Source organism: Talaromyces marneffei, chromosome 5 (genome assembly GCF_009556855.1).
Source record: "Talaromyces marneffei chromosome 5, complete sequence".
Classification (NCBI taxonomy): domain Eukaryota; kingdom Fungi; phylum Ascomycota; class Eurotiomycetes; order Eurotiales; family Trichocomaceae; genus Talaromyces; species Talaromyces marneffei.
In genome coordinates, this window is record NC_072352.1 from 1,594,319 (window position 1) to 1,619,345 (window position 25,027).

Consider the following 25,027-nt stretch of genomic DNA (forward strand, 5'->3'; position numbering starts at 1 on the left):
CCTAATCTCTCAATTCTCGACATGTTCTTGATAATATTGAATTTCTTACGATTTATTTGCTCTATGTCTGCGATATGATTCCCTCTTTTTGTCTCTACTTGATACCTCAGTACATATCCGCCCCTATTTGTCATTTGATTCCTTGCAAATCAAATGTATCATGGTCATGCGTATGATGTGATATTTTGATGTGTGTATGTATTTATGTATTTAATTTTGACCATCTGGTTTCAAATGTTATCAGGAATATAAATAAATATCTACATATGTAAGAAACGTTCATTCATCGTGAAGTACTTGCTGTGGTGGCTATGAACGATAGCCCATATCTACCTGCTAAAACATGATGTCAAGTACAAAAAACCAACCGTCAAAGATCTCAGCAGAAAGAATTATAATTGCACCTTAACATCAATGCAAGGAATAGTCCATTCCCTCCTCCCCAACAAACTGCGCAACCACTCTAGTCCAATACCAGTCCATTCTTCCTGCCCTCGTCCAGCGACAGCAGCTGTACCATCCGCAAGCATGACCGATGTCCTCCTCTTGATTTCTTCCATGGCAGCACCCGCCACCGCAGTCGCAGTCGAGTTAATAAACGACGCGAACGACTCATTCCCAAACCCAACAACACCATCAAACGCCGTGGACATAGTCGCATTCCCTCCTACCATCGAACCGTTCGAGCTGATGGTGTAAGACGGAGGCGAAAACCGCGGCGCAAACCAGTCCCCTCTCAAGTCAAAAAAGCAGCGATCGGACCATTGGCACGACGACGTAAAGAGAATTAGAAGTAGAGCGGAGCAGTAGATGCACGGTCGGTGCAGGATGTAGGTAAGAACCACGAAGGAGAGGATAAAGAGTGGAGAGGCATTTGTTGGAATGAAGAGGAGAGGGAGCCAGCTATTCCTTTTGGTTAGCCGGTGTGAGATGGTTAGAGAGGAGGGAGGGAGGTACCTTCTGAGACAGAACATGGCTGAATGACTGGCGACAGATGGTGTGGAGGAGATGAGATGAGATGAAGCGATCTCGTGTGATTTCTTGATTCCTCAATGATAGAAGCAGGTAGGCAGATCAATTAACGTTAATGGTCGTGAATTTGCGCTTCGTCAGCGAGCAATCAGATCTTGGGACAGAAAAGGAATGACAACGTGTATATAGTCATAAAATAACGTCGCAATATTTCCCAGGTGAATGAGAGGTGGATATTCTGTATACTTGACTTGAAAGATCGTTGGTTTGATTGATCGAGTGCCGAGTGGGTTGTGGTTGGAGGCTTTTCCGGGAGGCGTAGTTAGCTTGTTTTGAAGCGGAATTAGATGTCAGCGGATCTTGGCGGATAAAGGTGTTCACTGCTTCCAGCCATATCTTAGATTCATACTGTATATACATCCATGCAATCTAGTATATTATTTGATAAATGAAGTTTAAAACTAAGATGAAATGCATTGCATCTTACATTTATGTAGTAGAGACATTAGTTAATTTGATTGCCTAAGCATACGATCTGTCATATGACTAATCGCATCGTATCGTGTCTCGAGTCTGAAATCTGGTAACCCTAGGCCGAAGAGATAGATATTCACTTGCAACGATACATCAGTAGTAAGATGTGATCAGGTTAGTCGGCATATGTGACGAACAAGCCGTGATTGGGGCCACTTGAATTTCACTGGGATGGTTGCGACGTCGGATCTGCGCTGATAAAGTGGGCAGTTAGACCGATGAAGGCGGCCACTGGTATAATAATGCCGGAGTTGATGGCAGCGACTTCGATTACCGCCGAGCATTGCCTCTGGGGTTTTTATTTGATTGAATCGTTCAACGGCATGATCACTTCTTCTTGGTCACTACCGGCACACCCTCAGTCTCCTTCAACTCAGCCAATCTCTTCTCCCTCTCAACCAGTCGATCCTTCTCCTCTTTGATCATCTGATCAACCGTCTTCATAGCATTACCCAGTCTTTCCAACTCGGCATGCTCCGTTGCCTTGCTATAGGGATTCCCGGGGCTATCGCCATCCGGAATCTCTGCAGTTCTCCCACCTCCACTTTGCGTCAGGGCTTGCTTTGCTTTTCCACTCTTCGCCTTGATTTGCTGATTCGCGTTCCCGCCACCGGTAAGAATATCATAAAACTGCTCAACGGGCTCATTGAAAATAACCTCCTCATAATTCTGACTAACAACCTTCTCTCTCCTCTCCCGTTTCCCTTCAACATCTTCTCCGTATGGGTGGAGCTTCAAACTATGCCATAGCGTTTGCGGCTTCTCATTCGATTCAGGCACAAAATACAGCTTTATCTGAATCTCGAATTCTCCCCAACCCGTTTCGGCGACTTCAAAGGGTGGCTGTTCGATTGTGCGTACGGATTGGGCGTATGTTTCGTGTAGTTTGAATTGCACTTTGCGGAGCCAGTAGGTTATGTCTTCGCCGTTGACGCCCTTGACGAAGACGCGCCATTGGTGGGTGTGGTCCGGGGGAGCGTTGGCAGGCTTATTTTCAGGATCGAAGGGGTAAGCTTCGCTGCCGAAGACTGTGGAGGTTAGTATCTTGAGCTTTGGCTGTATTGGCGATTGCGGATTTGTAGTCGGCTTACCGAATGGTCTATAGACAGAAACGCCCTATATCCATGTTAGATTGCGCGGGGTATTAAAGGCGAAGCAAGTACATACCCTAACGCGTTTGGTGCCAGTGGGAGCAGGCATATTTCAGATTTGCAGGAGCTCTGTAGAAAGGTCACTGAAAATGGATTGAAAGTAATCTAGTTGAATAAAAGAGGAGCTGTTTTAATCATTTGATGTTACTGGACGATTCATCCGCGTATAAGTGCACGTGACCTCTCGTGTAAAAAGCAAGCTCAGCTTAGCCAGCCAATAATAGGAAGACATTCAAGCTTAAAGCTGCTTCCTCAGTACATCGATCGACCAAATCGAATAATTTATTCAACCTCGTGCTGAATAGTCATTTGAAGGTATCGCGAGTCCACCCGACTGATAAAAAAGTTGAAGGTATATAGATTGTCAACTGCGAAAACTCGATGTTCCTGATTTGATTATTTCAGCTCATACAAGATTGAGCACGACAAGTTCCATTTCTTCACGAGCATCCGAAACATATCAACTGCCGATTGTACATGTACTTTTCAAGTACCAGTCGCGTACTTTTTTGTAACTCAAATGACTTTAATTTACTATCATTTTAAAGACACATAGTCTTCTATGTTTATGCATCAGTCAGACCAAATGGACGAAACGCGCGGCTAAGCTTTTCCCGCCGCTCGAACAATTCGGCATAGCTGCCGACAGGCTCGATCCACAAGTCACATTACGTAGCTATACCTTTCGATCTACAAATTCAACTTCAATCTGCACCATGACCTACATTAGGGTACTCAATTAATATCAGCATTCTCACTCATACTTCTCAACTATCTTGCGTGAGAAATCCAATTATTCTTCCAATTGATATTTGCGGCACATCATGGCAGCAAAACGTCTCGTGGTAGCAGGTGGAAGCGGATTTTTAGGTATGTCCAGCTTCATTGCAAAAAACTCCAAGATTCAAAGCTTGCTAACCTTATGCTTTTGGAAATAGGATCCAGAATATGTAAACACGCCTCCGTCCGAGGCTGGGAGGTTGTCTCACTCAGGTACAATTCCATCGACACCAACACCATACGTCCGCCGTGCAAATCTAATTGTGTCATACGATAGCCGCTCCGGAGAGCCCCAATGGGACACCGTAACCGCCTCCAAAGAACGCCCCGGCTGGGCCAGCGATGTCGAATGGGCAAAAGCCGACATTCTCAAACCAAGCACATACAAACCATACCTCAAAGATGCGACGGCCGTTGTGCATTCCATGGGCATACTGCTGGAGGCGGATTACAAGGGAGTTGTCTCGGGCAAGGAGTCGATTATTAGCGGGTTACAGAGAGCGTTTAGTTCGACGAAGAGGGGGACTCAAGATCCGCTCAATAGAGGCGTAGGAGAGGAGTTAAGGCCGCAGGAAAGTGATGGGCAGTTGACGTATGAGGTTATGAATAGAGATACAGGTATATTGACATATCTATCTCTTGGTGTTATACAGACAATACTGACTAATTCTCGATAATAGCAATCGCGCTTGCGCAAGAGTCCTCCTTTGAACATGTGCCAACTTTCGTCTACATTTCTGCTGCCGGCGGCGCTCCGATACTCCCAAGCAGATATATAAGCACCAAGAGGGAAGCCGAATCCATCATATCCCAATCCCTACCCGATCTTCGAAGTATCTTTATCCGACCAGGATTCCTTTATGATTCTAGCAGAAAGTTCACACTACCCATCGCGCTGGGTGGAATGATCGGTGCAGAAGTTGACGCTGTTCTTGGAGGACGCCTTAAGTCGCTTGTGGGGTCCATGACAGAAAAGCCACTCAAGGCAGATGTTGTCGCACAGGCAGTCGTGGAAGCTATCGCAGACGGGACCACGAGTGGGGTGGTCGGAACAAAGAAGATTGAGAATTTGGCGACCCAAGCTTGGCGAAAGACTATGCTCTAATTCGTGTTATGCTCCAACGATGGTATACTCTATATTTTGAAGAGAGAGACACTCCGCTCACAGTGCTGTACCACGCTCAAAACTGTCTCTGATCTCTTTCGTGTACTATAATAATGTATGTTAGAAAAAGCTTTCAATAGAAATAGAAAAGCGCTCTCACCTTATCATAAAATCGGGCAAGCTTTTGGTTGAACTGCTTGTTCTTCTCGTTGATGTACGTGACATCAGCATCCTCCTCGCCGCGACGGTCTCGTCGCTTCTTCAGTCGAACCTCCTCTGCCTTTCTCAAGTCAGATACCAGTCTATCAACTGCCGCACGATCCGGTTTGTTCTCAGTGAAATCAGTTGAATCAGCCGTAGAATAAAATGTGCCATTCCGGTCTACCGCAACAAGCTCGCCATCGTCTGTTTCCACAATTTCTAGTCCTCCACTGGCAGCCGCGCGTTCCACAGCGGCTATCTTTTCCTTTTCGTACGTATCCAAATCAGTCTGCATTTCTCGCAGTTGCCGCTTGTACACTTTGCGAGCATCCTGGCGGTAGTCTTGAAAGGCTACATCATCGCGATGTCGTTGCTTCTTTTCCATGCGTCTGTCCCATCGTTCGGATTCCTCGATCGTCCAGTCCCAGGCTCGCTTGCGTTCAAAGTCCTCGCCGGCTTCCTCCGTGTCAGCTTTTAAAAGGTTATGGGATGCAAATGCGTGTTTGCGTGACAGGTTGGAGAGCAGGGCCGGATCCGTGGCAAGTCGTTGAGACTCGGCTACCGTCTCCTTCAGGTTACTGTCGGTGGCGCTTTTCTGAGTTCGTGTTAGAACAGAAGTAGAGATCAGAAAGAAACCTATCAACTTACTGCACGGGCTTTGAGCGCTTTGAACCTTTCTAATCGATCTTGTGCTTTGCTAGAAGCGCCATCGTTGCTGCTTGAAGCCTGTAGTTGTTCGGAGTCTTCGCTTGATTTGCTGCGTTTTGAACCCTTCGCGTCTTCTTTCGAGGTTTCAGTTATATCAGTTTTCGGGACTGGTTCTGCCTCAACAGACGACATCTTGATGACAAGGAATGCTGCTTAATAACTTTGCGCGGTGCTTCCAGGAGATATTTGATCGAATCGTTGGCCAAGTCAAATTCCATACTGAGAAGCCGCGACTAACTTAGAAATTACGAGGTTTAGATTATGTCATCCGCCGTCTTAGTTAGTTAACTAACCCCTAGTTAGCGCTAGTAAAATACATGTAAGATACATGATCATAATACCAACCCCGCATGAGCCTAGTGTCTAAACAGGAATAGCTGTAACTTCAAGTTAACATGTTTGATCGCCTCAGGAGATCTGTCACTTTTTATACTCTCATAGGTTTCTACCACATTGTATTGAAATCAGATTGAGACGAATGTCTAGATGTCGAGGCTTGCTGTCACACCTGTCGAAACGACAGCCACGTTACCACCGTTGGCTCTCAAACGGTATCGCTCATACCAACAATTCCGCTGGCGTTGCGAGCGACTCCACAGTGGCCCCGTCCCAAGTGCTTCGATATGCTCTAAGCGGAGACCTTGAGACTCATACAACATCAAGGAAGACGACTCAGTTGAAAATCAACGACAAGCTCGAGCTCATTCTATCAAAAAGAAAGCTTGGAAAAGAACACAAATATGGAAGTTTGATCTCCTTGCCTGGCAGTGCACGCGTACCTACAGAATTGCGAAACGTATCCGACTTGCAGGAGCTAAAATTATGGTTCGAGCAGTTCATAGTTGCTGGCTTTTGGCCAAGCTCAGAGCTGAAAGTCTCACTGAAAGATGCGCTGCTCAGATGTGAAAAGTTGAGTTCCTCGCTTGAGATCTTGTCTGTGTTGACTACTGTCATATCCCGACTCAAGGATGCTGAGATTCCCATTCATGAACCAATTCGGGTTGCTGGGTTACATTACGCATTTCAAAGTTTCTCGGCGCCTGCCATTCGCCATCATTTGGCAACAAGCAAAACTCCATTGGATCCGAAGACCACAGATGAGTTGACTCAATGTCTTCTCCAGACGCTCCGAACGGTTCGCCTCGCCGACCCAGCTTACGATACAGGTCCCATGTTAGAGCTCGTGGCAGAAAGAACTTCATCCATTTCAAGTCCAGAGCCAACATTCCTTAACTTGGCACGATTTGGCGAAGGATCGAATTCGCCCTTTATTGAGCTTCTATGCGAGCTAGGAGTAAAGAAAGCCCATAAACAGTTGTGGAATAACCTGATGGAGTACATCTCGAACATAAAGCGCTCCCCAGAAGGTGTTACTTCAGGTATGGTTAACGATGCGTACAAGTGTATCTTGATATTTCTCAAATTCGGCAGGACAGACTATGCGATGTCCTGCATGGATGACATATCGAAGTGTGTCAAAGATACCTCGCCATCATTACACGTATCAACAGAGCTCGCTGCCTTTCTGAATGAAAAAGGATTGATAGTCCCTGCAATTGTCGAAAGACCAATTCAAGAAGCACTGAATCAGGCGCTAGAGCAGCAGGGCTCAGAATCCACCGATGACGCGAAGTTCGACGACGGCATGACTGACTTCTCCATCGTACAGAGCCTACTCGCACGTATCAACGACAACGGCACATCCGTCTCAGCATCCAAGGTTGCCGTTTTGATCGATGCTCTCAATGATTGTGCAGGGTTGACGATCCCGTTATTCACTGAATCATTCGAAAACGGCGACGTCGAATATGCTTGGTCCCCGCAGTGGATTCCCGGAGTCTCAGACTCGGCCATGATGTCCTTGTCTCTGCAGGGCTCGCGAACTCTGGGTCTACTCCGAGCTCAGATAGTGAGTAGGGGAATCATTGTTGATTCAGAGCGTTCCCGAAATCTCGTACAGCTGGGACACCTCGTGCGACGCGAGTTTATTTCGTACAATACTCAGAAAGATGAGACAAATCCTTGGACTAAGACCGGCTATCTCGTTGTCTTTGACCGGATATCAGCGGAATATCTGCTTATCTATATGGGAGAAGACATTAAGATTATTGATCCAGAACATCGTCCTCATTCTGAGCAAAGTCCACTCATCGACTACAAGCAACATCCGTTACTTGGCTCGCTTTCGCATATAGCTATGCCTACCAGTATCCAGGACTTAAACAGAGATATCAGGGACGTGATGACGCCTGTGAAGAACGCAGCTAGCCTCTATGTTCTTGATCTCGATCCTGGAGTTAGTTTGCAGCCATGAGTGAGCATGGCAGGAATTTCTTGTAAATTAACCATACCCGAATCATGTATGTACAAATTTGAAAAGTACGGAGTAATTCATGCAAGTGTGGACATGACAAGACGGCAGTTAGTTGCAGTAGTTGACAGGACCCGACGGAAGGAACCGACGCCATCCGCTTAAGTCTCAATTTCAACTCAACCTCAACCTCAATCTCAACCGCAACCGCAACTTCAAGCAACTCAACATCTTTTCTCCTTTGAAAATCATCCAAATAGCACCACATTTTATTCATGTCTCTGCAGCCTCCATCACTTTAGCTTCAAGTCAATGACAGCTCAAAGAATTACTGTTTTTGGTAGACTACATTATGCAGGCGCCCGTACGACAGGCGACAGCAGACAGGATACGTGCCCACACCCATCGAGTGTCCACAAGTACATGTCGATGGCTTCAACTCCGTGCTTTCTCCGTCGTATTTAGGCGAATTTATCCGCGTTTCCTTGGCGACAAGTTGTAGCAAATGCCGCACTATTGACAGATGTGACCGACAACACTAGAATGGTTCTGCCAGCCAATTACAGAACTGAAGATGTTGTCTACCAGAAATTTACAGGTTACCTCGATGTTTAGTCTTCTAGACTAAGGTGCATTTGTACCTGTGAGCACAAGTAATCTCGGCACCGAATCGGCTATTTCTAGATGTGATACGTCTGATATTTCTGGTGCCACAACCAGACTACTGCATGCATGTACGTCTTTGTTAGTGCAAATGCGTAGGACGGCAGCATACGTCTTGAACAAAATACACCGAACAACATATTTGACAGGTCGCCCGTTACCCATGCTAGTGCGAAATGATGATGATCTCCCTCAACTACGCCGCTCGGATTCGTTGCAGACATCTCTGGTCATGTATTCACCGGCTGATCATAGCCATTGCTATGTGCCAAGGGAAAACACGGACGACGCAGAATCAGCCAGAAAGCTGTTCCCTGTTCGCCGTTAGAATCGACGTAATGCATCATGCATGAGCTTATTCGCTTCCATACCGAGCGTAACCGGGTGTTTGCAGACACGAGTCGAGCAACTAACAACAGCAGGTCGCAGCGCTTCCCAAAAGTTCGGTTTACTCTCGTACTCCGTATTCAGCTAGCTAAGGGTTCGAGCGGAGGATGCGCTTCTGATGGTCCCCGGAGCGAGATTTTGGGCAGCCAGTAGCTGGTTGGCTTTTTACAAGCCATATCACTTGCTTCTTCCTGTCGCCGGAACTTCGTCAACCCCGAGAACTGATCCACTCGCTTTGCTTTTCTCCCTGTCTCAACTATGCTACCACGTACACGCGGAGCATAACGAGCAACCCGATCCAGACCCAATAGTAACTAGTTTCCCTCTGAATATAGGAGGGATCAAAGATGGGAGATGCTCTAACGGTAACGCCGCATTGGATATCACTATGTACAAATGAGCTCACCATTGACAGCCTGGCCCATGTGCAGGGGTCAAGTCAACGTGTTCGGGTCTGACAACTGTCAGAAAGTCAGGCCTGATAGATAGAGGCTTTGTATCACACGAAAAATGGGAGCGATTGGTCATACAGAGTACAATTAGTGTACGGAGTAAGCTCTCCAAGTAAGGGTTACTCCTGGATGGCAGTACTAGTTCGGTTACACACCCGCCCCGGCATGATGTCCTACGCCGTGAAGACGCCAATCGCCGTCAGCTGCTCGTCGTTTCTTTTGGAACTTGGCGGACTTTTGTTGGTGGACGATGCTTTGTCATTGCAGAAATTCGCTGAATGCTCTTAAGCGAAGCGATCACCATCGAAAAAACTCCACACTATCCTCAGCATTAATGGGTCTCATTAGCCGAGTTCATTATAAATGAAAGGCTGTGTTTCATTCAACCCCCGTTATGCGAAATTACTGCGTCTGGACGAATTATTTCCAACGAACGCCGAATTTCGGAGTGTACTCTGCATACCATATCCTCATACTCTCCTCAGATAATGATGCATGCCCGTGATGTCAGAATGGATTTCTTTTCTTTTTCTCTTGCAGTTTCTCGGGCTTAGCCAATGCATGTCTGCCTCAGCTCTGTCTGGTCACTAAATGAGGAATTTCGCTCTAGCAGCCGATAGGCTACACACATTACTGAATCAAATCTAAGGTTAGCACGTTCTTTCAGCCCGTGGAAAATAGGTAAAGCTACTTTGCCTTTTCTAATAGTACCCGAACATGCGGCCGGCAACCTGACTCGGTGATCGCGGCGAGAGTATGTAGGCGTTCATGCAACGAATTTTTTCAGAAACGCTGCGATACGTCAGAGATGCCGTTATTATACAGCCTGCATACTTATCTCAAAATGTTTTTGACTTGCCCTTGATCTTCCTTCCTGTTTAAGCAAGTCCCACTGTTCGATGTGGCCAAGCTTCTAGGGACATGCGAGGTTTGACTCGTTCATTTGCTCGTGACTCTGACTAGGGCTGTAAACATCTGTGTCTAAGTCATAATGATTAGGTTTTGGCTAGCACATGAGCCGTGGTTAAGGTACTTAACCTCATTAAGGCCTGGGTTTGACGATCTACTTCCCCAAGGACTGAAACGAGGCATGACTGTGCCATCTACACTTTACTTTTTGATGGTATAGCAAGCTACAAACCTTCAGCTGGCGAACATCCAAGCTCTCAGTTCATCACGGCCCGAGTCTACGCACCACAAGATAGATCGAGCTAAACATGATCTACCCCTCACCTACGTTCATCGTACTAGTCGGATAGTGGTTCGTAGCATGTTCACTCAACCAAGCATTGACTGATCACGCCTACGAATACCTGATGCCACCATAGAACTTATCAGCCAAGATGACAAAGAACCTTTCCTGATGGAGCTGTAGCAACTGAATGCAGATATTGTACATGCTGATATACTTCAAGTGACGGATCTAACCTGAATCCTGAAACGAAAATGCCGCTCAGACACCTTTGATTCAGCTATTCTGAGAGAGTGTGCACTTTGGCAAAGACTAAATGCCTCGCCAACAGGATAGCCGTGATACCTACTCCGTTGGCGTGAGCTTCCCCGAGATCCTTCCCGGCGTACAGGCTCCATCTCATCAGTTAGAAAGGCTGTCAAGGCGTCAACAAAGCGAACAGCACGGTCCTCACGACCCTCTAATGGGAACACAAAAAAACGAATATAATGTCAATTCCAGCTTTGTGGCTCCAGACAACCGGTTACTGTTATCACCGTCATCGTCGAGTTCCCAATATAGCATACCCAGCTCTTCGATTTTCAGGTATATAAAGATGACGATAGCCTCTGGATGTGGATGAGCAGAACTGATCAAAGTATTAGTTCCGTCTATCCTGATCATTCTTCTCAGTCAACATATCCTCGTTCGCCTGAAGAGTTCTATCAACCTGTTTACTCTGGAACAGAGAGAGGAGGCATGAGCATGAACACTTCTTTTAGCGAACGGAGACTATCCATAGCTCGTCAAGAAGAGCCGTTCTCTAGGTGAGTAGAACAGTTTCTTTTGCTTCTATCATATATACACACACATATAAATGTGAAGTGTTCCTGCCTCTCATCCATTTGTCTAACTCACTTTGTTAGTACAAGACATACTGGCCGAAGACGCAGCGGCATACCTATGGGGTTTGACCGTCTTCTGAATCCTTCAGAGCAGACATCACATCCCGCAGAGCGAGCATTTGTCAATGACTCTCCTCCTCCAAGGCTACGACTACACATCCGTCAACAGCCCATCGCAACTAGAGCATGCTCAGCAGGCGAAAAGGACCGTCGTACAATCGATCCACCGCCAATCTTGCAATTGCTCGTAACCGATTTCAGGCCAGACTCAAGGACTGACTTGGCAATATTACAGAATTCACGGTTTGCAGTAGCTTGTCTATTGTATTCTGTGGGAAAGCCAGGACCAGATGGGGAAGAAGTGCTTGTCCACAGCTCCCAAGTGGTAGAAGCTACCAGAAGACGCCAGCGTGATGATGGTAGATCTCACAATACTTTTCGAGTCGACTCGAGGACTACTCAACGTATCAACGAACAGTTAGACCAGTCGGATCAACGTCCTGTACAGATATTATCCGGGAGAACGTATGTATCTCCTTTCCACACGCCATACGATCCTGATCCAGAAACTGCACCGTGTCACCATTACCAGCAGCAACATCACAACACGAAACCAACTCCAGCAACATTTTTTGTGTTTGCCGATCTCTCCGTCCGTACAGCAGGCACCTATCGCCTGAAATTCCGTCTAATGGACTGGGGTCTAGCACAGGAAACCGGCAAACCGCAGCCCATTCTGGCAGAAATCTTTTCCGATCCGTTTAAAGTATACTCGTCCAAGGATTTCCCAGGTATGAGAGCATCGTCTGCTCTGACTTGGAGTTTGAGGAATATGGGGATGTCGGAGTTGAAGCCAAGGGATGGGAAGGGGAAGGGTGTTGCGAAGAAGGAGAAGAGGAGGGAGGAGGATGATTGATTTGAGTTAACTATGTAACTCAGGGGTTGTAGTTGTATTATGTGTGGACTTGTTATATAGCCAGACTAGATTGTACCATTTACAAATGTTTGTTAGATTTGAACCCGTTGATGTAAAAAGTAATGTACAATAGTCTGATTGAAATCTACAATTCAAGCCACGACGCAGGCAACGTAGGCTTAAAGTTGGGGTCATCCCACCTACTCCTCAACTTAAGAATATGCTTATGATTCCACCAACCCGAATCCGCCCTTAAACGGCTGAAGATGTCCAAAGCCTCCGGGTGACCATCTTCACGCATCAAGACTGCAAGATTTCTCGTTCCCTCCGAGTCGCCATGCGCACTCGCCATTTCATACCAATTAATGGCTCGACGACGCCAATCCATCTTTCGGAAGAACCTGGCAAACCAACTGGCGATCCAGGCTCGTTTGGGATGTTTTTGGGCTATTCTTTGGTCGCGGGAAGGGACCTCGCCTTTGGAAATAAGGTAGTAGTAATTCCCCAGTCGGTAACAGGCCTCGCCATGACCCGACATTGCGGCCACCAGCATACATTGCTCGTATGATTCCCAGTCATCTTTTTCCTTTCTGAGATAGGCATAAGTGACGAGTGCTTGTGGGTCTCTGTAGTGGAGTGCACCGACTTTCATCATTTCGTCTGCTTCTTCGTGTCTTTCAGCCTCGTTATACATGTCAGCGAGTATCCTCCATGGCGCTTTGTAATCACCCCGGAATGTAATATCGTCATACAGCGACGGCCGTCGATTGGATGGGTAAGCCATGTCGTTGAGGTGTCGGTATAAATCGAGAGCTTCCTCTGTGCGTCCCCATCTTCGCGCAATGTCTGCCCAGACCATGAGGGCTCGTGGATCTTCCTTTTCGTAAGCAAGCTTTTTAACGGCTTCCATCTCACGTGAAGTGGGTGCATGAATTCCCATGCGCTGGATTTGGAAAGTAACTTCTTGACACAATGCCCAAGGAAACCCAGCGTCTGCAGTGGCCACCCTAGCCCAAGCGGATACTTGTCCTTCCCATGGACCGCTCAGCCAGATCGCGCGCCCGATTTCATGGACAGTAGCTGGGTCACCCTTCCATATACTCTTGAGAGCATCAGCGGTGGGCCTGGAGTTGTATGCTTGATCTACAAGTCGCCTGCCAATCTCGAGAAACACTTTGGGCGTAATTTTGCCGGCGATCAGATCGGATGATTGAACCATACTATATATGGACTTGTAATTCTTTTCGAATCTAGTTTTGACTTCATGGTAATTTTTCTGCCATTGCTCTGTGGGAACCGTATTATTGAGTATTCTGCCATAGCCCTTGTTTACATTTTTGGCGGCGGGAGATTTTCTGATAAAACCGCGTTGATGCGAGGCGCTAGCTGTGTAGTGTCGTGTTGCTGAACGGTCGGCTATAATCGTTGTCGCTGATATGGTTCGAGAGGGGAGGAGCAGAGCACACGACCGGCAAAGTGGCCACCCTAACTGAGACGATCGTTGAAGAGACATAGCGGCGGTACTACATCTGAAGTAAGCGACTCGGATCGAGTAGTTTTGGATGAAATGTGGTTTGGTATTAGCAATAGATGGTGGGAAGTCGTCGAACAAAGAGATGAAGGGTCGAAGCGGATATTGTTGTTGCGGAGGAAGAAGGCCTCCGATTGGCCAATCCGGCAGTGCTCAGAGCAGTCATACTCTTAGAAGTTTGAAGGAAAGTCTCTCAACAAGCTATATCTTCATCCCACTTCTAGTTACCCAAAATCAGACCTCAAACTCCCTCCATGGCATCAACTACATCAACGACAGTCCCATCCACCCCGCCCATCTGCACACTCTCCTCCCTCGACCACCTTGTCCTAACCGTCAAATCCATTCCAACCAGCATCAGCTTCTACACTCAAGTCCTAGGCATGGCCCATCAATCCTTCACATCACCTTCAGACCCTACAAGCACACCTCGCCACGCCCTTTTATTCGGCAGCCAAAAGATCAATCTACACCAAGCCGGCAACGAGTTTGAGCCCAAGGCAGTCACAGCGTTGCCCGGTACGGCAGATTTGTGTTTTTTGACCGAAGAGGATGTCGGGGTTGTGTTGGGGAGGCTGAAGGAGAAAGGGATCGAGGTATTGGAAGGTGGGAAGGTGGTGAAAAGGACTGGGGCGAGGAGCGCGTTGAGAAGTGTCTACGTGCGAGATCCGGATGGGAATTTGATTGAGTGAGTTCTACTGGAGGCTGGTAGCCGTTTGCTGATTGATTATTTAGGATATCCAATCCTACCGTGTAGTATGGTCGTAGTTCGAGAGACTGGCTTCAGTTTCTGATTTACGGTTTTGTAAACGAGATAGTCGTCATAATGAGAATCAAATATTGTAATAAGACATCCGTTAGAAGTAATCTATATGCCATTATTTCAACTGATAAAGTGGTAAAACAGCGACTCAACCTTGATGCCCAGGTAGAATCAGAAATTGCATCAAAACCAGACGCTTCTTGCTCCCATTGAAAGTAGATAATGTACAAATGTGACCGTCCACCAATTGCATATGCATGTAAGCTGACCTCCTTTTGAAAAAGAAAGTCGACCACGCCGCATAGATACTTGTCCTCCAGGCCAGACCCGAGAACATGCCCCTGATATTGTTCTCCTACTCCATCACAACCTTCGCACCGAGACCCTTGAGTGTCTCAATAATCTTCTCACACTCATCCTTGGCGACATTTTCCTTCAAGAGCTTGGGCACACTCTCAACGAATTTCTTGCTGTCGACTAACGAAAGACCAAGCATTGACTTGATCTCCTTGATAACCTTGGGTTTCGAGGCGGCCTCGAACGATTCGAGCTTCAAGTTGAAGAGAGTCTTTTCTGCGGCGGCGGGAGCTGCTTCTTCCTCTTCGGCGGCGGCGGCGGCGGCACCTGCACCGCCTGGGCCAGCGGCGACGGCGAAGCCGCCAACGGGGAGATCGGGGATGTTGAGGCGAGACTATATCGACAGAAAGGCATTGGTAAGTATATTGTGTCCTTTTCACAAGATATGCACGAGCTCATCTGGAACGGTCGTGTGTCAATGCCCAGTGGGAAAAAAGACCAACCTTCAAGCTAGCAACAAGATCTGCAGTCTCCAACAAAGTCAATTGACTAATCTGATCAACAATCTGTACAATCTTTGGGTTCGCAGGTGCAGCAGCAGCATCAGTAGATTGCCATCGACGAGCACCGGGCACCGCTGTCCGTCGTCGTTGCTGGAATGTGGAGGAAGATGTCGAGATGCGCAAGAAGGGAGCAGATGAGGAAGTAGAGGTGCGGACAACCTGTCTGCAACAGCGAGCTGCGGCTTGTGAAGTGATCGACATTATGGCGGATTGATTATTTCAGAAATGAAGAAGAGAGGGAGAAAAAGATAATAATACAAGAAGAGTTGGACCTTTCTTCTTCCCGGGGTTGTTGATGCCGGAACTTCTTTTCTGAAACTAATTTTCTAGGATATCACGTGATATATATCACGTGATCTTATGTAATCAATTCCGGTTGAATGACGGTATTTTTCGTATTGATATCAGAATCACCATAGACAAAGATCATATTGAAGCGAAGAGAACTGAAATTGAATATACACATTACATTTGATGGATCTGCTAAGAATTGGATAAGTCATGTATTTCCATTGTCTTCATTTTGAGAACATAATCTTCTCACTACTTTTAAGAAAGAGAAATATTAATAATAACAAAAAAGTATAAGATATCAAATCCATTAGTTCAGTTCATTCTCTTCTTAATCCTCATCCCAATTAGGGTTCTGGCCAGGTGGTTTGGGTCCGCCAGCTTGACGAGCAACAATAATTTGGTCAACGCTCAAGACTGTGCGAGCAGACTCGGTTGCCAGGCGGATTGCCCAGCTCTTGGAAGCCATCAGGTCCAGGATACCTTCTTCCAAAGCATCAATTGTACCTGTCGTGGAGTTTCCGAATAGATCCACACCTGTTGTCCAGTATGGATCTTCGTCATCTTCATCCGATTCCTCTTCGGACTCCTCTCCGGAGTTTTCTGAATCTTCCTCTTCGTCTTCCTCTTCTTCGGAGTCGGATTTCTTGTTGCGTTGGTGAGCAGTGTATAGTCGTGAAAGAACCTCGGTGGCATCAAGACCAGCGGACTCGGCCAATGATCGAGGAACAACTTCGAATGCTTCTGCGTACTTCTTAATGGCATACTGGGCCAATCCCGGCGTCTTATCGGCAAAGGCAGAGATGCGTTCAGCCAGCTGAAGTTCTGTGGCTCCAGCACCAGGGACGAGACGGGGGTCTTTGGTGATAGCTTTGACGGCGTTGACGCCGTCGTCAATAGCACGTTCAACATCATCAAGGTGGTTTTGTGTAGCACCTCGTAGAACGATGGTAGCAGTTCGAGTGACGGTGTTGGCATCCTCTTGACGGAAAACGGTCACACGGTCGCCTCCAATCTCTGTGGTTTCAACAACATCAATGTTGCCCATTTCATCCGGCATAGGTGCACCGAGACGAGCGAGCGGTGTGGCGCCAACAACACGGCAAAGGCGACGGAGTTCAAACTTCGACATGATCTTGATAACCAGAATATTGAAACGGTTAAGGTAGTGCAGAGCCAATTCGCCCACTGTGGATCCAGCAACAACAACACGTACACCAGAGTCATATAATTCCTTAATGGCAGCTTCGAGACGGTCTTCCTCTCCTTTGGTAAAGTCGAGCATCTCCTGTGCATTCTTCAAAAGAACAGTGCCTTTGGTCTCGGTCTGGGAGATATCGATAGGGCAACTGAAGACGCCGACCTTGGCCTTGCGAGCCTTCTTGATTTGTCCATCGGGCTCACGGCCGAAAACCATACCTTTAATCACACGTGATTGTTCCAAGCTACCACCCATGATCTTGACCACTCTAACATTATCGACGTTGAAGTTGGTGGGGTTCTTAGGAAGGACGGCAAGCACGGCTTCGGAAACGAGGGCAGCAAGGACTTCTTCATTGCCGGACTGCTTGCTAGCGATGACAGTGATGAGGGCTTTGCTGAGTTCTGTGGCAGAACGCATTTCCTTGAGGCGGTCCACCTCGAGGTCTGAAAATTATTAGCACATATTCTTGCACAACAAACTTGTCCTCTTTCTGGATTTCAGGGGGTGGAAAACAAACCTTCCAAGGTCTTCAAGGCAAATCCCTGCGCCTTTTCATATCCATTCACGATATCACTTGTCTTTAATCCCATTCTCAACAATTCTTCAGCCTTCTTCAACAACTCTCCGGCGAAAACAATAACCAAGTTCGTCGCATCGCCCATCTCGGCGTCCTGTTGCTGACTAGCCATCACAAGCAATTTGGCGGCGGGGTGCACAACATCCAATTCTCGTAGGATTGTCGCAGCGTCTGAAGTAAGGAACATCTTTTGTAAATGGTTGATGACGATCTTGTTGCGGCCATAGGGGCCTAGAGAGGACTGGACGGTCTGGGAGATTGCTCGACATGCTTCGATGTTGCGGATCACGGCACCGTCTTCGGCGTCATGGCTGACAGAAGATGTGTTAGTTGCATGATAATTCACATAATAAACTATGACCCCACGGGGAGATCATAAGTCAGAAAACATTATTAGAACTCCTCAAATCGCACCTTTGATATCCAGGCTTGAAGAGGCCGGCCTGGGAGGGACCGGGGATTGACAACGACATAGCTCTCGCACAAACGCTGGTCGAGCGCTCGTATCACTATAAAGAAGATAAAAAGGGTTGGATAATCGGACAAGATGAAAAAAGAAAATCCTTGGCTTCAAAGATTATTTATTAATCAACAACAACCTTCAACTGACAAAGCTTCCAGTCCATCGAAAATGTTCAGCGGGGGTTAATTTTTGGGAGAAGCTTCCCGCCAGTGGCATGCAAACATAGCAAACATCCATAGCGGGGATTTAACCGATGGAACGTTCACTCACTGTCTACATACTTACTTCCCTTTGTATGTATTTACTTCTAGCTATTGATCAGACACTTTCAGGCCTTGATTTACTATATATTCAGCGCCAAATATTTTCTCATATGGTTCGTCCAGATACGCTCTTATGCAGCACGCGCCTTGTCACCGTCGTCTCTCTACCACTCTCTCTGTATGGAGAAATATTTAGAGATGTTCACTACTATATAGAAATCCAATGTCTTCCGCTTTCGAACAAATTCCATGATATGTTTCCTTCGACTGGTTGATAATTGCGCACTCTTAGAGACGCACATGCTGATCAAGCAAGTACAGCTTCTCAGCCACTTGTAAAGGATCTGTAAAGAATCAAGTGTTTTGGTCCGAAAAAGCCGCTGTTGAAAGCATGGCTTGAGGATACCATACTCCGTCCCGACTCCCTAATCCCATCAGTACAGAAAAAATCTCACTATCTTCTTGGCCATGAGGGATTTCCGCCGTAATGGAAAAAAGGAAGAGCCGAAAGACGTCACGATTTCAGATGACACCAACGAAGAGAGGAGAAATAGGGGATACACCTGCCTTTATCAATGAAACAATCGAAAGGTTCAGCCAACCAGACAATGTTTTGTCTACCGAAGTTCTTCAAAATGTGGTATTGCATCAGACTCGCATCTGGACGCCATCCAACCGAAAATTGAGGTAGTCTTTCGGTCGTTCAATGCTGCTCAGATATACCTCTGCTCGAACATATCACCAATTGTCAATGAAGGGCCAACCTTCTTGCACTTCGGGGCACTGTATCCTGCCTATCGTCCTTATCCAGACGACTCATGGGCATTCATCGTTCCCACTGTTACTACAGAAGATCTGTTTTGGTAAGTGCATAGTCTAGACCACAGAATCTACATGACATCACTGACCAGAAGCGAACAACAGCTATAACCCTTGACTCTGCAGCTTATTGAGTAACATGTCCTTCAGTTGACTGTTGGGAATTGGTGGTCAGTGTTCCCACTAAGGGAGATGTGGCACGATATTTGCTAATTTCATCATGCTTATAGCATTGAGAAGCATTCGATCTCCAGCTACTTCCCAGGGATTGTTTGGCATACGCCCATCGATTGATACTGCAAGCTTTGAGGGCATCATAACTTATACTCTGTAAGTCTATATGCATACTCACTTACTCTTCTCCTTCTACCATGGAGTACCGGACGGGATCGATATCATCACGGTCCTCGGAAATTTACTGGACAGGGACTCTTTCTTTATAACCTGACTCCTTATTCCCAGGGTCCTGAAGTTGTTGTACCAGATGGCCAGACACCTTTTATATCACGCCTCACGTATCATACCGAATGGACGTCTGTCTGCATTGGGATGTCGACGCAGTAGAGGTTACTTCAGGATTTGTCCTCTGACGTACCTCGAGGGTATATGCGAACTCGCTGTGCTTGTGTTACCTACCTAGGTATACATATCTAGACTGTCCGTCGAAGAGTTTCCAGTCGGGCTACGGTTCATATTCTTGACAGTGCTATATAGAACTACAAAGGTTGAAATCCTCGTAGCTAAATTTAATTTCGATACATTTCCAAATTCTTCTTGTCACATAGAGCTCGTGATGTTCAAGTCCGCGTAGAATAGCACGTGAACAAGATATATACCAAGTCACGTATACACCGCATCAAATGCTGACGCCCGTGCATACATCATCATCAGCAACAGTTCACCCACTGCAAATGGGGCCAAAGACTGCCCAGGTGTATGTGGTAGTGACGCCGTATATAGTTGTATGTCCATCGCCACACATCTGCGTAAAGCGTTCCAAGATCGTTACAGATATTCATAAAGGATCCTATAGATTCCACATTGACCAAATTCCACAGTTGGACATAATCGTAACAGAACAGCAGTTTGGTGTAGTAGTCGTAGATAAATTCCTGGGATGATCTTCTGCATGCATCGGATCGACACATTGCCCCCTTTGCCGTGTAGGTAATGGGCCATTCGGGTTTATGGATACTCGCATAAACTGCCCTAGTAGTGGATCTATCTATGCATGGTATGTCAGACTGTATACAAGATGCTTACCTAGGTAACGTGGGTGGGTAGTGCGGTATTGATTTATCTGTTCGCATTAGTTAGGGTTTATAACGGTTGATCTGTTCAAGTCCGAAGACGACGTAACATCATTTGAAGGACACAGATGCAGATAACGAACTGTTGGGCTGTAACCCTCAGAAATAGATGGAATGTATAGAAGCATGATTTTGTTGTTGACATTCTGCGCACGGGTTCTACTGCATCCATGGATGTGTCAACTGGTGGGTTGAGTACTGATGTGACTGAAATATATATAACCACCAACCAGTTAATGTACATTTATATATCTGTATACATCCGTACAACATACCTAAGTGGTTACGAGGCACTTGGGTCAAATGTTCCTTCGACGCCCCCTAAACTTTAAAGATGGTTATATATCTAGGTAAAGCCCGGATTTAGTGGGTTATGATAGACATCAAAAGCGAGGAGAGATTGAATATCTTCACTAGATGAACGAAGAACATTAGTGCCCATATGGGCATTCTGAAACTACAACCTTCATGCAATGTGAACATGTATAACCTGCATGTGGTCGCAAAAAACCGTCAGCATCGTCGTCATCGTCATCGTCATACCAGTTGACTTCAGGGACAGTGGCACGGTACTGGACAAAGCTGCCGTCAGCCACCATGGGACCGTTGCAGATCAGCTTACGGAGCACGTACTCTGTAGTTAGTACATAGTTCTATGTTAGATACGTAGTGCACTCGACGAATCAGTATGGACTAGCAAAGTGTATTTTGAGCGTGAAATTGTGGTTAAATCTTGACATCGATTTTGGGGTCCGAAATCTGGATTCGACACCGCATGGCATGGGACTTACTTGAAGATACATGAAGAATGATAAGTTCTGTTTTATGTGTTGGATACCTACCTGATTCGGGGCACTCACAATCAATCCTGTCAGGTTTCAAGGTTTGTACTACTACGTACTCTGTCTCAAGTGCCGAGCCTAAGAAGTAAGAAGTCACCGAAACTCTGAAAGGTGGCTTACCGAGTGTAAAAATTTCTATAGTTAGGTCCCTTTTTGACGGGGGGATCCGAGGAAATCATTTCGTAGGGTATTTCCGACAGAACTACGTACTCTGAAACCGAGCTGTAATGCTGAAGATGATATTTAGAGAACTATAAAGTTAACTGTCATTAAGTATGTGTAACCTGCATAGAAGTCACACATAAATATGCAGAGGTACTCCATATAGACACCTTCCTGGGTAGGACGATCTCATCATGACAACCAAACAGATCCCGAGATCGATAAAGTTATGATCAAGACCTTGTCAAGCCATCGGCCACTTTTCACGCCTCGTGCGAGTGAGTTAGTTATCGTTGATAAGTACGTAGTACAGGCCAGAGTCAAAATTTAGAGCATGTACTACTAGCATCGGCGACTTCCGCCAATGCATTTTTTATCTTGACTCTGAATGTTTGATACTCAACATGTTGCGAATGCACCTGGGCACTCAATGCGATTGCGTTGATAGCATCCATGGCAGCCTTATGCATCAGCACGAAGCATGAGCAAGAATAAAATCCGGAACAAGAAAACTGAATTTGTCATTTTCTTGGGCATGATTGTCCCTCGACTATCAGCACTTGAAACAAGCCCTGGTCATATAACCAGCTACTACGTACATCCTTGTCATTTACCTGCTTATCCTTAGGGTTGGTTACCTCACGGAGTAACGTATCAGACTTCCGGGTCTCGCCATTTGGATTGTCAGGTTGTAGTGCTTATTTGTTGTAGTAGTGCATTATTGCATGACCGTTGGGTGAGGTTACCTAGGTAATAATGCACACCGCACTCTGCACCCATGTCAGACTGACAATAGCAGTGACTGTACCAATATGAACATGACTAGCGAGTTGGAACAGTCCTGTTGGATGAACGACGATCCAAAAATACGATTCCAGTACCATGGATTCTTTCAGCGGACCGAAGAGAAGGTGTTTCGTGACCTTGTCTACTTATTACTTAACCAATACCTTAATTACTCGTCAGGTGTGGACAGGCGGTTGATTGGCAAACCAGCAACTAGGGAGTACTGTGTGTAGAAGACGTACCCATGTTTTGACTCGTACAAATTGGCAATAAACACATACGACAAGGGTAAAAGTCGGGGTTGGGTTTCCATGGATCATGACTCCGGACCGCACCTGGTAGCTAACATACATACTGTGGTACCTCTGTAAGACGAACCAGTGTCTTGATACTGGAAGTGCGTACAGGTTCAATAGAATGGATCTTCATTCACCGGAGAAATTTGGACATGGTAGTTAACTATCCCAAAAATTAGACGGCTTATAACGAGGACGCGCTCTATGATCGTCATAATGCAATAACTCTTATATGACCCAAAAGTTACTGCTCCATCTGAGTCTCGCTGAAGAGAAAGTAATGACCGAATCCGTTGTTTTTTGCTGCAAATCCATCACCCTTTCCCCAGAAGTAGGGACCGGGGTCTCATTTAGCGATGCAGTTTGACTGTTGGTTGGTTGGTTTCGCCTGTCGGGATTCGACATTCTAAGTTCCAACTCTAATCGTCCCGATATAGGGTATACAAGCTCATAATTAACATAATTAAGTCCGAAGAAAATTGACACGGACCAATTGCTTCTCCTTGCCACCCTGGAAGAAGAAGAGGTCACTGCGTCGCATTTTGAAGAATTTAATCCCGAGCTGGGTCCTCTCTGCCAGTCCACCAACATGTGCGTGTTGGTTCAAGGGATCGATTTCTTGAGGAAATCATCCTCTGTAGAGTCGGGTTGTTTCCCCATCACAACCTCATGAGCAACTAATGCATCATGCAGAACCGGTTCACTTGCTAGATGCATATGTCATTTTCAGTCCACTCCTCTCTAGAACCTCGCAATGAGTGGGCAAACTTCCACTATGCCGCATGACGGCTGAAGCTAACCAACTTTCTCTCATATTGGGCTAGTCGCACGACCCAGAGTGGATCGCGACGACGAAAAGAGTTGTGAACTTGTGATCCATGTGGCCAGGCCATGCTCTCGGAAAGTTCGAAGACTTTGAAAAAAGTTAAGGGGCGTGTGGTTGTATTGTGCGGCGTATTCAGCATTACGCGAAATATACGTACGTATTGAATACACCTTGCTTTTGCCTAGTTACGTATACGGTACACTGATCAGTGGTAAGTAAGTTCCTTCAAATTCATTCATATCGTTTTTTCCCTCTGTACTACATTTCAAGAGTTGCCGATGACTGAGGCCTTTTTTTAGCTGCACTTCCAGCGATGGCTATCGGCAATTTTCCACGTAGGCGAGACTGCCGAGTTTCTTACTTTCTTGAATCTGTGGCAATCTACAGAGGACCGTTTGTGTTGACCCGCCATAAAACCGCTTATTACCTGTTCGGGAAAATCACTAGCCTTTAGGGCTCAAGGGACCACACCAGTAACGCCACTAATGATTTCTAGCCTCTGCCTAGTACCAAGATGGCTCATACATTCTGTACTCTGGGCGTTATCAACGTAGCGCAAATCCATTTGCAGTTCTGCACAGCACTTAACAAGCACACAAGCTTGCCAACAGCCTCGTGGCTCTGGCACTGGGGTTTCAAGCTTGTACATTCCTGCATGCTGATGAAACTTACGAGAGGATAGCCTACCTACTAGTACATAGTAGTTCCTTGCTCTCCATAGACTGCCCAGATTCGACGCCTAAACGTCGAATCTTGCGTGAACTGGCCCACTGAAGCTGTTCTATGTGCTGACTGTATTGAATATCCAGGTCCACTCTCTACGCCACGGGTTAGGACCATCCAAGACAAACCGGCTGGGAGGAACTTAGAGGTAACTACTATATTATCTCTTGGCCGGTATCTGGATAGTGGACACCAGATCGTCTAGATCAGACAGACTGTGATAGCTTTGCCACATAGCTGATGGTCGATTGATGAGTAGCTTTCAGTAAATGGTCGCGAGCCTTCACGTGCAACGGTACGTACAGATGAGTTAACTACTCCGTAATAACTAGCAAATAATTACTCCGTCCTCTAGAATATGACTGTTTGTCGTTGCTTTTTTTTTTTGGTCGTTGACCAGTAGGATAGCTCGAGGTTTGGCCCGGTTCTAGATGACGAGAGAAGCACCCGGTTTTAGGGCATGCATAGAGTTCAGAGTACTATCTTGGCGTGGTCCATTAGTATCTACAGAGTATACCTCAATGGAGAAGGAGGTAGCAATCCATGAGTGCACTTCTGCTCAATACTGTGTAGTGATAGTTCGCTGCATATGCAATTGATCACATGAAGCTGGAGTTGTTAGCAATACAGAGCATACTCCGGAGTAGTTATGATAGCTAGTTGACTGGGTTGACCAATGAGTGGTTAGTTCATGCATAGGATGTATTGTATGGTCATGTAAATACGAGACCACGGAACCAGGCTCAGCCGGGGCTGGCTGAGCCAAGCAAGTGATTGGCTGGCTGGCGGTCTCCGTCACGTGATAATGGAGACTCCCGTACTACTCTGTCGGCCAGTGGAGATTAATCCATCCAGAACTAAATCCACTAGTGATTAGTTGACTTACTACTCGTAGTATTATTTGACTCTCTCAATTAAGTTACAGAAAACTTACCATTCTCAGCATTCTGTTCCTCTAGTGTTAAGAACTAATCCAACTTAATGCTGCGGAATATTACTGACCACTGACCATTGACTGTTGACTGGGTGTTGACCGTGCTGTGGCTAAACCTACG

General features: G+C 46.4%; 10 protein-coding genes across 10 annotated transcripts; 4 read left to right on the forward strand and 6 right to left on the reverse strand.

Moving 5' to 3' along the window:
• Positions 1-392: 392 nt before the first annotated feature.
• Positions 393-974, reverse strand: EYB26_006896 (uncharacterized protein; the record flags this gene model as incomplete). The annotated part of the gene is made up of 2 exons (XM_054266169.1): positions 393-903; positions 958-974. 2 exons carry the CDS (start codon positions 972-974, stop codon positions 393-395), a joined length of 528 nt encoding a protein of 175 aa, XP_054122144.1.
• Positions 975-1,833: 859 nt separating this feature from the next.
• On the reverse strand, positions 1,834-2,706 carry EYB26_006897 (uncharacterized protein; the record flags this gene model as incomplete). The annotated part of the gene is made up of 3 exons (XM_054266170.1): positions 1,834-2,534; positions 2,598-2,622; positions 2,674-2,706. 3 exons carry the CDS (start codon positions 2,704-2,706, stop codon positions 1,834-1,836), a joined length of 759 nt encoding a protein of 252 aa, XP_054122145.1.
• A 775-nt stretch (positions 2,707-3,481) lies between these two features.
• EYB26_006898 (uncharacterized protein) lies at positions 3,482-4,542 on the forward strand (the record flags this gene model as incomplete). The annotated part of the gene is made up of 4 exons (XM_054266171.1): positions 3,482-3,527; positions 3,596-3,650; positions 3,715-4,055; positions 4,118-4,542. The coding sequence occupies 4 exons, from the start codon at positions 3,482-3,484 to the stop codon at positions 4,540-4,542; spliced, it is 867 nt and encodes a 288-aa protein (XP_054122146.1).
• Positions 4,543-4,599: 57 nt separating this feature from the next.
• On the reverse strand, positions 4,600-5,583 carry EYB26_006899 (uncharacterized protein; the record flags this gene model as incomplete). The annotated part of the gene is made up of 3 exons (XM_054266172.1): positions 4,600-4,647; positions 4,703-5,338; positions 5,392-5,583. The coding sequence occupies 3 exons, from the start codon at positions 5,581-5,583 to the stop codon at positions 4,600-4,602; spliced, it is 876 nt and encodes a 291-aa protein (XP_054122147.1).
• A 346-nt stretch (positions 5,584-5,929) lies between these two features.
• Positions 5,930-7,765, forward strand: EYB26_006900 (uncharacterized protein; the record flags this gene model as incomplete). Its single annotated transcript, XM_054266173.1, has 1 exon — positions 5,930-7,765. One exon carries the CDS (start codon positions 5,930-5,932, stop codon positions 7,763-7,765), a length of 1,836 nt encoding a protein of 611 aa, XP_054122148.1.
• A 3,007-nt stretch (positions 7,766-10,772) lies between these two features.
• Positions 10,773-12,256, forward strand: EYB26_006901 (uncharacterized protein; the record flags this gene model as incomplete). Its single annotated transcript, XM_054266174.1, has 3 exons — positions 10,773-11,041; positions 11,101-11,262; positions 11,362-12,256. 3 exons carry the CDS (start codon positions 10,773-10,775, stop codon positions 12,254-12,256), a joined length of 1,326 nt encoding a protein of 441 aa, XP_054122149.1.
• A 145-nt stretch (positions 12,257-12,401) lies between these two features.
• Positions 12,402-13,769, reverse strand: EYB26_006902 (uncharacterized protein; the record flags this gene model as incomplete). The annotated part of the gene is made up of 1 exon (XM_054266175.1): positions 12,402-13,769. One exon carries the CDS (start codon positions 13,767-13,769, stop codon positions 12,402-12,404), a length of 1,368 nt encoding a protein of 455 aa, XP_054122150.1.
• A 272-nt stretch (positions 13,770-14,041) lies between these two features.
• Positions 14,042-14,544, forward strand: EYB26_006903 (uncharacterized protein; the record flags this gene model as incomplete). The annotated part of the gene is made up of 2 exons (XM_054266176.1): positions 14,042-14,475; positions 14,523-14,544. 2 exons carry the CDS (start codon positions 14,042-14,044, stop codon positions 14,542-14,544), a joined length of 456 nt encoding a protein of 151 aa, XP_054122151.1.
• A 361-nt stretch (positions 14,545-14,905) lies between these two features.
• Positions 14,906-15,611, reverse strand: EYB26_006904 (uncharacterized protein; the record flags this gene model as incomplete). The annotated part of the gene is made up of 2 exons (XM_054266177.1): positions 14,906-15,241; positions 15,351-15,611. The coding sequence occupies 2 exons, from the start codon at positions 15,609-15,611 to the stop codon at positions 14,906-14,908; spliced, it is 597 nt and encodes a 198-aa protein (XP_054122152.1).
• Positions 15,612-16,032: 421 nt separating this feature from the next.
• On the reverse strand, positions 16,033-17,955 carry EYB26_006905 (uncharacterized protein; the record flags this gene model as incomplete). Its single annotated transcript, XM_054266178.1, has 3 exons — positions 16,033-17,348; positions 17,423-17,793; positions 17,897-17,955. 3 exons carry the CDS (start codon positions 17,953-17,955, stop codon positions 16,033-16,035), a joined length of 1,746 nt encoding a protein of 581 aa, XP_054122153.1.
• Positions 17,956-25,027: the final 7,072 nt, after the last annotated feature.